Source organism: Gopherus flavomarginatus, unplaced genomic scaffold, assembly GCF_025201925.1.
Source record: "Gopherus flavomarginatus isolate rGopFla2 unplaced genomic scaffold, rGopFla2.mat.asm mat_scaffold_280_arrow_ctg1, whole genome shotgun sequence".
NCBI classification, from domain to species: domain Eukaryota; kingdom Metazoa; phylum Chordata; order Testudines; family Testudinidae; genus Gopherus; species Gopherus flavomarginatus.
The window spans coordinates 102260-113552 of NW_026114976.1; the positions used below are offsets into that span (position 1 = coordinate 102260).

The following is an 11293-nucleotide window of genomic DNA, read 5'->3' on the forward strand; positions in this document are numbered from 1 at the left end:
AGGTGGGTGTCTTCCAAGCCTTACTCATTCACACCTCATTCAGTCAATAGAGCAATTGATTACAGAGTGCGGGGGAAGATCTTATTCTACTTCTAGCAAAAAGGCACATTTTTTCTTTTACTTTAACTATACTATCCTTAGGGGCTATAACATTTGATACCAAGTTTTCTACCAATTTTCTATATAGGGATGTAATACAAAGTTGTATGAAAATAGAGAGGCACAATGCCAAGTCATATGAATTACAAAATAACATCATGCCGGATACAATGTCATAAAGATACTTAATACAGAAAGATACTTAATACAAAATAACACAATGCAACGTTATAAAGATTTATAGAGATAGTTAATACAGAGATTTCTCTACATCACCGCTTTACGAGTTGTGCAGGCCTGCTGATGGCATTCGCGGGGCTTCTCGCTTCTGTGGATTCTCTGATGCCGAATAAGGTAAGAGCTGTGATTAAAGGCTTTCCCGCACTCACTGCATTCATAGGACCCCTCCTGTGTGTGGATTCTCTGATGCCGAATGTGTGAGCTGTGACTGAAAGTTTTCCCGCACTCAGTGCATTCATAGGGCCTCTCCCCTGTGTGGATTCTCTGATGCTAAACAAGGTTTGAGCTGTGATTGAAGGTTTTCCCACACTCACTGCATTCGTAGGATCTCTCCCCTGTGTGTGGATTCTCTTATGCCCAATAAGGTGAGAGCTGCGATTGAAGGTTTTCCCGCACTCACTGCATTCACAGGGCCTCTACCCTGTGTGGATTCTCTGATGTTGAGAAAGGCCTGATCTGTAAGTGAAGTTTTTCCCACACTCAGCACATGTATTTTTTTGCTTTTCCCTGCAGATTTCCTGCTGTATTCTGGTTTCCTTAAGGCCCTTCTGAGTTCCCTGACAGGAAATAAATTTATCCATTTTCTCCCCTGGATGGTTTCCCTGCTCTTTTTCTGGTCTGTGCTGAACCTCACACGTCATTGCATCACCTGCTGTGATAGAGACAGAAACCTCAAACAGGGATGGAAAGGGGAAGGCCAAACCAAAGGAAGTGCTGGAGAGAGGTCAAATAAAAATCAGGAACTCAGCTCCCCCCAACAGGAGAGAGGAGGGGATCAATTCAGCCTTCACATCCCATCCAACTTCACAGGGGGAAGGGAGAAAGCTACTGCCCGGTGTCTGCTAGCATCTATAGGAAGCCTTGAGCTATATTTACCCTGCGGATGCGACCCCTGCTACGGACAATAATGAACTGAGAGACTTCCCAAGAGCTTTGTAGGGCATCCTAGATGTTTCCTTCAGGCACTTACAGATTCTGAGTTGGTTTAATGTTTCCTCATCTGTGCGGGGAGATCTCAGGATCTCTCTTTCCTCTGAACCCTGGAGCTCTGGGACCCAATGCTCTTCCCCTTGTTCCAGCTGGGAGATCACATCACGTTGGAAAACCAGAAACTCTGCTCAGATGAAAGAAAACAAAGGAGTTCAGTTGATTTATACAATTTGATCATCAAAAACATTCTATTAATTTATCTTCAGTGCTTAGTGTGACCTGGTGTGCCTGGGGCAGTCCTCACTGAAAATGCCAAGGTCAGAGCAGGCTGAAAAAGGGAGAGCAGATGCTCCTCAAACTGGTGGTTAACACTGAAGTTAAACTCACTGACCAGTCACAAACTGTGCTTCTGATCCCACACACTGGTTAACGAGACTCTGAAAAAAGAAATCACACGGCTCCCTCTGACTCCTAATCAGCAACTAGGTCCCGTACAGTGAGAGGTTATTTAAAAACTCTGCTCACTGTGATACAGCATGGCCAGAGGGCAGCAGGAGAGTGATCCTAATTGGATCCAGGAAGTGGGTGGGTAGGTTAACCACATTACCCAGGTTTGGATCTCATCCAAAATACCATGCTGCCAGCCAATCCTTTAGCAGTTAAACTAAATGTTTAGAAGAAAGAACAAATGAAAGAATGAAGTTAAATTCCATCCTTCCAGACAATTCTTAACATCTAAACTAAAGGTTTAAAAGAAAGACAGACAGAAAGAAGTTAAATGGAAAAGCAGTCAGATACATTCCAAAATGGATATATCAGGTTCTTAGCAGTATTGGTGAGTTGCTGGCTTGAAAGTCTGTCTGGAACGCATCCACAGCTTGGATGGGTCATTCAGTCCTTTGTTCCAGGGTTCAGTTTGTAGAGAAGTTGCTCCAGAGGTAGGAAGACAAGTTGGAGATGATGCAGCTGCGCTTTATATTCCTTTTGCCATGGGGCTTGTACTTCCTGTGTCCCAAACACAAGCTTCACAGCACATGGCATGGAAAAGCTTTGGAGGTTTCATTACACAGGCAAACCCTGGCATGTCTTGCTGGCTCAATAGGTGTATCCCCTTGGTCCATGGGTTCATTGTACAGCTGATGACCCTCAATGGGCCATCAAACACGCTAGGCAATGTTGATGCCAATATGTCTGGGGGTGTCACCCAGAAAAACTGCACAAATCTGTATTTCCAGACATACCCTACATATCTGTAACTCACAATACAAAGGTGATAGAAACATAGAAACAAAATTATCATACTTGGCAAATCATAACATTTTCACTAACACTTTACATGGCATACCTAGCATGATTCATTGCAATTTTATCAGATTATATTATTTTATTATTAATACCAAAGTGTCCCACAATTTCATGCAGTCTCACACTTGCTAAACTAGTGAATTCCCAGGACCAGTTTCCCAGGTCCTTGAAGATGCCAAACATTGTGCTTATGAGGGATTGAAATACCCACATATCTGCTGAGAACACACACACAGACACTGTGTCAGTCTATATTCCTGTGTTCACTCTTGATCAATTTTGTACCCAGTATGGCTTGTGAGGTATCATTAGAAAACGCATAAGCTACTGAATATTATCCTCCTGTTAAAATGTGTAGTAACACTGTATGTAAAATGGTGAGATTTTACAGTATGATATTACTGAAAAAGTTACAGTTCTGGGGAACACCCACAGACCAGTTCCTCAGAGACAGCAAGGCAAACAGCTGGTCAAAAAGCCATTCTCCTGCAGGGGGAAGGTGTGAAGACATTAAGGGCTGGTCTACACTACAGGGGAAAATCGATCTTAGATACGCAAATTCAGTTACATGAATAATGTAGCTGAGGTCGAATATCTAAGATCGGATTACTCACCCATCCTCACCGCGCGGGATCAATGCCCGCGGCTTCCCCTGTCAAATCAGCAACTCCGTTGGGGTTGGTGTTGTTCTGGAATCGATATAAGCGTGCTCGGGGATCGATATATCGCGTCTAGATGAGACGCGATATATCGATCCCCGAGCAATCGATTTTAACCCACCGGTACGGTGGGTAGTCTAGATATAGCCTTACATTTCATCACAGGCACCTATTGAGGCTGTTGTGGAAAACGACCACAGGATTAATATTTGAATCAGCTCAGCCTGAGGCTCTTTTCTTGGTTACAAGCACGCAGGGGCGACAGCTATTGGAATACTGTCCCCGAGCTAAAAATCACACAAGCCTTTTACAACTTAAAACCACAAACAATGACACATACGTTGCACATTAACTTCCTTATTTGGAATATATTGCAAAATATGATGCAGGTCAAAAGCAAGCTAAACAATCAGTTTTCCATATTTGGCCTTTCCTGTTATTTTTATTACACCTGGTGATATGGGAGCAAGACTCTCCATGTCTCAAGAAATGTCACTACCAACCTAGGCCATTTTCACATGCTAGGGTACAATCTAGATCAGTGAGGAGTTGTGTCATCTGTACTCCTGGGTGAGATTCAGTGTTCTGCTGCTGGAGCTCCCCTGTCTGGATACTCCCAGCCAGCGTTCAAGGACGCACTGAGTGTCTGTATGATAAGTAACCCTGGACTGGCACCTCTGACTCCAGCCGCCTGCTTGTTACACCCCAAGCACATTCTGGTTTGGGTAGAGAAGGCTCAGGGTTTGAGAGAAGGCTGGGGGTAGGAAGCTTCTGTTCATTATGCTGGACCTAACTCTCAGTTTTACTTGAGTAAAGAGGAGATATTTGACATTGTGTGATACTGCTCCTGTGCTCTGTTCCCAAAGTGTTCTGCAGCAGGGGAGGGTCTCCGGTAGTATGTGTGTCACTGGCCTATTGGGGTGATGCTGAAACAGGACAGGGTACAGATGGCATTGTGGGGGTGGCATGAACCTTCACTCTTCATTTCCCCTTCCAAGAACAGAAGGGACAGGAACCCTTACCCAGCAAGACCACCGTCTCATAGTTCCCCTGCATGACATCTCTCTAGAGGGCTCTCTGAGTGGGGTCCAGCAGAGTCCCCTCTTCCCTGGAGAAATACACAGCCACCTCCCCGAAGGTCACCGGCCCCTGAAAGAGCAGGAGTCCAATATTCAGTACCTGCTGACCCACTCACAACCCCACCATTCACGGAACAGCAGCACCAGGGAAATGGAAGTTCCGGGAGGCACATGTTAGCAGAGTCCCACCCCACCTTGCTTACAGCAGCCAGGAGGCATCAGAGGGTAGAAAGAGAGAACCTTTGTGTCTCTCAGCTGACAGACAGAAGCAGGGTCTTCACATTTATCACATAGCTACTAGCCAGAGCTTAACATAGGAGATGGGGCTGTCTCTGGACCCTGATAGTGGCTCCCTAGTAGGAATCCCAGCACTCTCCAAATAAAATATATGGAAGAAAGGGGAAGTCAATCGTAAAGAATAGAAGTTAAAAGGTCAGAATTGTAGTGCCCATTAACAAAGGTTTAGAGAAAATAGAGCCTATCAAACTAACGGGATATCCTTATTGGATGAGATCAAAAGTTTGCTTGCAGCTAATAGTATTCATGTAATATACCTAAACTTCCGTAAGGGACATGACTTGATCACCACAATATTTTTACTAAAAAAAACTAGAATGATACAAAATAAACACGGCATACATTAGATAGATTAAAAACTCTGATAGTAAATGGGGAACCATGGTCGAGTGGATTTCTTTCTAGCAGGTTCCTGCAGGGATTGGTTCTTGGCCCTGTGCTATTTAACATTCTTATCCATGACTTAGAAGAGAGTACAAAATCATCACTGATAAAGTTTACAGTTGCCACAAAGATTGGGGTTGGTGGTAATTAATGAAATGCTAGCAGATACAGGCTCCATCACTGAGAGTCTGGGAAGTTGTCCCAGCCCTGGCTGGAGGGTTATTTCCTGTTCCACAAGAGGGGAAGTTCCATCCCAACTCCTGTGCCTTGAAATTAGGACCTGACACTACACCCCCATATTCATCATAGTGGTATGATTATAATATGATTAGGACATAATTATGATCTATTTTGTACAAGATGCATCATGTGTGGTGTCACTGGAAAAGTTCTGATTTGCTGAATATGATTATCCTATTTGTGTGCACATATCATGTTCGTATCTGAAGTTATGGATATTGACTCTGCATCTGTATTTCAAATGTGCTTACTCTGGGTAACACCCACAACGAGCCTTTCAGGTACAACAATGAAGAAGCCAGACAGTGCTGATGGCTCAACAAAGACAATGGACTGTGGAAGAGCTTAGCCTTCCTGTGAATGTTTCAGCCAGCCTATGAGTCATGGCTACTATGACTCAGCAGGGTCTGTGACCAGACCACATGACACTAAACTCCATTTTAGTACCTGTATTTTTCCACAAACTGGACTAGGAACTGAGTTTGGAACAAAAGGTTCCCACCATATGGAAAAGCTACATAAGGTGAGGTGTGACATCATCTCTTGGCCTCATTCCCCACACAAGAGAACTCCTGGAAACACCTGAGAAACAAAAATGGATGTGGAGGAAGTGCTGCTCCCAGGATCAAGAGATTTCTAGCTTGGGTATGGAAACTTGGGGGACTGCTTGTACCATCAGTCAGGGTGAGAAATTGCTAATTCAAATTCTATCCATCTAGTATGTTAGGCTTAGCCTGAATTTTGGTTATTTGCTAAATAATCTGCTTTGATCTGTTTGTTATCACTTATAATCACTTAATCTATCTTTCTGCAGTTAATAAACTTGTTTGATGCTTTATCTTAACCAGCGTATTTTGAGTGAAGTGTCTGGGGAAAATCTCAGCTTGTTGTGCACATCTGTCCCATATTGAGGGGAAGGGGAACTATATTAATGAGCTTGCATTATAGAGATCCCCGTGCACTATAAGATGGTATAATTCTGGATTTATACTACAGCAAGTGTGCAAGGTTGGGGAGTGGGAAATTGGCTCTTGTCTTCTATCTGTCCTTGAGTGGCTTAGGTAACGCACTCAGGTAGCTTACTTGGCTGCATGGCGCCACCTGCTGTTGTGTTGGGTGATAACAGGCCCTGGAGAGGCTGGCGAAATCTCCAGCCCAGCGTGAGGGTTAGAGGACACAGCAGTTCCCAGAAGCTCCACAAACTGCCTCCTGGGGGTGATAACCCATCACGCCCTACACTACACAAGTCTCAACAGGTTTGTCACATGCTGTCCCCTCCTTTTCTCCACCCGAGATATTTCCTGCTTCCCACCACCTCTAGCAATTCCCACCCTCTTATGCATTTACTGCTCCTCAACCTCCAAGCAGAGCCCGCCACCCTGATAATCTCTTACCTGAGCCAGCTCCATTGCAGCCATTTCCTTGCCCCTGGGAGGACGAGATGATCTGCAGCGAAACATGGATGTTATTCTCTGGCCTGCCGGGGTGAAAAGGGCAAGGTGTGAGAATTGAGACTAGGCTTTTGTCCATTCCACAAGCCGATTCCCCCCAGCTTTTCCCCTGCTAATGCACATTCTAGGTTCTGGCACACTGTGAAGCACAGAGTGACCTTATTCCAGTACAGCCTAGCCCCCTCACACCAGGGTGTAACCCTCTGACACATGGGGAAACCCTCCCAGTAACAGTCTCTCTCTTACACATATCAAGTTTGCGGACAACACCAAGCTGAGAGGGGTTGTAAGTGCTTTGGAGGATTGGATTAAAATTCAAAATGATCTGGACAAACGGGAGAAATGATCTGAAGTAAATAGGATCAAATTCAGTAGAGACAAGTGGAAAGTACTCCACGTTGGAAGGAACAATCAGAGGCCAGAGAAGAGCAGAAACAAAGGAGTCACTTTGGGGGATTCACCCTGTCATTGTCCCCAAGGCAGCTGTCTCAGGTTTACAAAGGTGTTTCATGTTCCAGCCTTTATACAGTCTCTCCTGGGAGTGCCTCTTTCATGGACTGGGCCTACTTTTAGTTTTTGGTAGTTAACAATCTTGGTTTATTGTTCATCTAACCAGTATGTGTGGATTGAAGTGTGTTGGAAACACTGTTTGGGATAACAAGCTGGTGCATGTCATTTTCCGCTGATTTAATGACAGACTTCATATGACCTTGGGTCGTTCAGTAGCGTGCTGGACAGTGCAAGATGCACATTTCTGGGGGAAAGTTGGGCACTTGAGAATTTGCTGGTTTTCTGCTGAGGTGTAGTTCATGAGTGGCTGTGTAGCAGCACTCAATACTGTGTAGCTGGGAGCGAGTTACATGCTGGAGACTGTGTGTTAATTGGCCAAGAGGGGCTGTTATCGCGGGAAAACAGTGGAAAAGGCACCCCAGGCTGGAGGACTGAGGGGACAGCTATTTAACAGTCCAGACTGTACTCTGGGTAACGTCACAGACAATCATTATGACAGAGCCTCTTACAACTCAGAGAAAGTAAATCCATGTCCTAGAAATCGAAGACTCCAGACAGAGGGCAAGTGTCCCTGGCACTGCTTCTTGCTGACAGAGAGGTTCAGAGACAGTGCGAGAATCCTGGGGAAGCTGGGAACAGGAAGCATGGGCTTGCGGGGTTCAGTGGAGAAAGGGAACAGGAAGGGCAGGGATATTACTGAATGCAGGATCTCAGCAGTACTAGATGACAGGATAGCACATAGTGCAGCCCATTGGAAAACACAATCCCAACTATATATACAAAATGATGGGGTCTAAATTAGTTGTTTCCACTCAAGAGATGGATCTTGGAGTCACTGTGGATAGTTCTCTGAAAACATCCACTCAATGTGGAGCAGCAGTGAAAAAAAGTGAACAATGTAGGAAATAATTAAGAAAGGGATAGATATGACAGAATATCTCATAGATCATATTTGTAAAAACAGCAAATAAATGCATGATACACCCACATCTTGAATACTGCATGCAGATGTTGTCACCCCATCTCAAAAATAGATATATTGGAATTGGAAAAGGTTCAGAAAAGGGCAACAGAAATGATTAGGGGTGTGGGACAGTTATGCCAGATCTAACCCCCAGTTTCACTTGAGCAAACAGGAGCTATTTGACACTGTGCAATACGGCTCCTGTGCTCTGTTCCCAAAGTGTCCTGCAGCAGAGGAGGGTCTCCGGTATTATGTGTGTCACTGGCCTATTGGGGTGATGCTGAAACAGGACAGGGTACAGATGGCATTGTGGGGGTGGCATGAACCTTCACTCTTCATTTCCCCTTCCAAGAACAGAAGGGACAGGAACCCTTACCCAGCAAGACCACCGTCTCATAGTTCTCCTGCATGACATCCCAGCAGAGGGCTCTCTGAGCGGGGTCCAGCAGAGCCCACTCTTCCCTGGTGAAATACATAGCCATCTCCTTGAAGGTCACCGGCCCCTGAAAGAGCAAGAGTCCAACACTAAGGACTTGCTGCCCCACTCACAGCCCCACTATTTGTGGCAGAGAGGAGTGAATCAAATGGAAGCTCTGGGTGAATCGTAGTCAGGAGAGTCCCACCTCAACCTGGTTCAGAGTATCCAGCAAATGCCAGGGTGAGGGGATGAAGAGAGAGCCCCTTGTCTCTCCCAGCAGATCCATCACCCCTCTACTAGCCACTGACTGATACAGGAGATGGAGCCCCTAGCAGGGTCCAGGGAGAGCTCGCTGGTAGGACGCCCAACACCCTCCTCATTTGGAGGAGAGGGATATGAAGGGAGAGGTAGCTCCAATAAGCCTAACTCATGGGTGTCCCCTTCATATCTCACAGCAGCTGTTGGTTAGTGAGGTCAGGCTCCAGCACTAGGAGTCTGGTCAGTTTGACTAGCTCCATGTAGGTGGGTTATTTTCTCTCTTCACAAATTAGGGCATTTCCACCTCCAAACCTCCTGGGTCTGTTCCTAGAATCTAGGCCACTTAGTAAATAACTCCCAGCGAGTCTGCCACACCCTGGCCTCCTCCTTTCCCCACGCTGTGAATTTCCTGCCCCGCTCCAACCTCCAAACCAGACTCTGCAAACCTTCCCACCTCTGGTGTATTTGCTCTCCCTTTCCTCCAGCAGGAACCCACCAGCAACCCCCCGATAATCTCTACCTGGACTGACTCCACTGCAGCCATTTCTCTTCCCTGTCCCACGCCAGGCTGGGATGAGCTGGAGCAAAACATTGACGTCATTCTGCAGCCTGTCTGGGGGAGAAGGGCAGTTGTGGGCGTTTCAGAACCGGTTTTAGTTAATTTCACATCACAATTCCCCCAGGCCCTTTCCCTGCAGACAGACACCCTAGATTCTGTCATGCTAGGAAATGCTCAATCTGTTTATTACAATTTAGACCTGGCCCCTCCTGACAGGCTAAGTCCACAGACACATTTTTAACCTCCCTTCTCTCTCCCCTCACCCCTTCTCTGAACACAAGGCTAGAAAAGAGCAGAACCAAAGGAGTCACTGTGGGGGATTCCCTCAGACACTGACCCCACGGCAGCCACACCCCAGCAGGGGGAATATGGAGTCAGGAACTGGCTTTTGCTCTGTCTGATCCTTGTTTTGTTCACTGGAAAGTGGTTCTGCCCCAGGATGCAGCAATACATGTGTCTGGGTGGACTAGGGAGCTGGAAATCTCTCCCCCACATTCATTTCTCCCACTGCCCCTTTCAGTCTCTCCTTCCCCTGTCCTCTCTCCCTGCCCCTCTGGCTGGGACAGTCCCATTCCTGGGGGCTTTGCTCTCCCATGGCTGGATTTCCTCCTGGCAACCGCTAATGGGAGGAGAAATGAGGTGGGGTTGTTTGTGCAGAGTCACTTTCTTGCCAGACCCTAGGACATTCCCTGAGGTCTTTCAGTTACCTGGAGACTCTGGCTCAGAATTTAGTAGTAACAGGGCCCAGGGCTGCCCTAGGGGGCTAGGACCAGCTGCAGAAAGTCATCCCCTGGGCCGGGCAGAGAAGAAGCTTTAATTAAGGTCACTTCCCAGCACAGAGCCTCACTGGGGGAGCAGAAGCTGCCAAGCCTGGTCTCCCAGATCACAATGGAGGCTGCAGCATCTGACCCAGGAAGCTGAACCCCAATATCCTGACCAGAGAGGGACAGAGCGTTTGATCAGCTTCCCTCCTTTAACTCTCTGGGGAGAGCAGCTAATGAGAGCCCCTCCTCACAGGGAGAATTGCTGATCTCATTTGCCCCACTGTCCATCTGGAATCACTCCTTGTCTTTCCATACAGTGACTCTGGATTAACAATGGTCTCAATGACACCGGATTTCAGAAAGAATGAGTTCAGAATGCTGTGGAAAAGACCATCGTGTGGCAGTGCTGACTCCCTTCCCATCTCCCACACCCCCGCAGATCTAGGACAAGGACTGGGGGCACAAATTTTCCAAACGGAACCGAAAGTTCCTGCAGTTTTCAAAAGAGGAGAAAAGCAAAATCTGTGATTTCACACTAACAGTGTTTGCTAGGTGGACAGAAAGTTATCCCAGTGACAGGGCACGTGACTGGGGAATGGACTTGGTGACCTGGTGACTTGAAGTCAGGACTCTGGCACAAGTTGACCAGAGAGAAGGATCATGGTTAGCAGCAGCCCCCAGACACCCCCTAGTACCCAGAGCCCAGACCCCCCAGCCAGGGGCCCCAGACACCCCCCAGCCAGGGGCCCATCAGATATTCCCTGGGACGCAGCCCCCAGAGTCCCTGGCCAGGGACCCCAGATACCCCTCAAAGCTCCACCGGCCAGAGAACCCCCACCACACCATGACTGCCAGGTTAGGAATCCCAAAGGGTTCCCCCCACCAAGAGCCCCCAGCAGCCAGGGACCCCCTCAAGGGACCCCCCCACTGGGAACTCAGTCCCTCACTGCCTGCCTAGGAACTCCCCACCCTCCAGAACGATCTACCCTGACATTTGCCTGGGACCCCCTCCTCTGCCCAGTGTGACCCCCTGATGCTTTACAGTGGGACTCCTCACTCTGCTTCCCTGGCATGCCCTGACCTAGTGCCAGGGATCCCCTCCTCCAGCTCTGTGCACTGGGCATGGCAACAAAACC

At 47.3% G+C, this 11293-nt stretch overlaps 1 protein-coding gene across 3 annotated transcripts; it reads right to left on the reverse strand.

Annotated features, from left to right (window-relative positions):
- Positions 1 to 483: 483 nt before the first annotated feature.
- On the reverse strand, positions 484 to 9423 carry LOC127042131 (putative postmeiotic segregation increased 2-like protein 3). 3 transcript variants are annotated; one of them, XM_050935764.1, is made up of 5 exons: positions 9355 to 9423; positions 8535 to 8661; positions 6628 to 6710; positions 4256 to 4382; positions 1060 to 1453 (listed from the first exon to the last, which is right to left on the reverse strand). In XM_050935764.1, exons 1-4 carry the CDS (start codon positions 9376 to 9378, stop codon positions 4299 to 4301), a joined length of 318 nt encoding a protein of 105 aa, XP_050791721.1. In that variant the 5' UTR covers positions 9379 to 9423; the 3' UTR covers positions 1060 to 1453; positions 4256 to 4298. The 3 variants fall into 3 exon arrangements, with proteins under 3 accessions (XP_050791720.1, XP_050791721.1, XP_050791722.1); XM_050935763.1 differs by lacking the exons at positions 4256 to 4382; positions 6628 to 6710 and adding an exon at positions 484 to 795 and having other exon boundaries at positions 1310 to 1453; XM_050935765.1 differs by lacking the exon at positions 4256 to 4382.
- Between the last annotated feature and the right edge of the window lie 1870 nt (positions 9424 to 11293).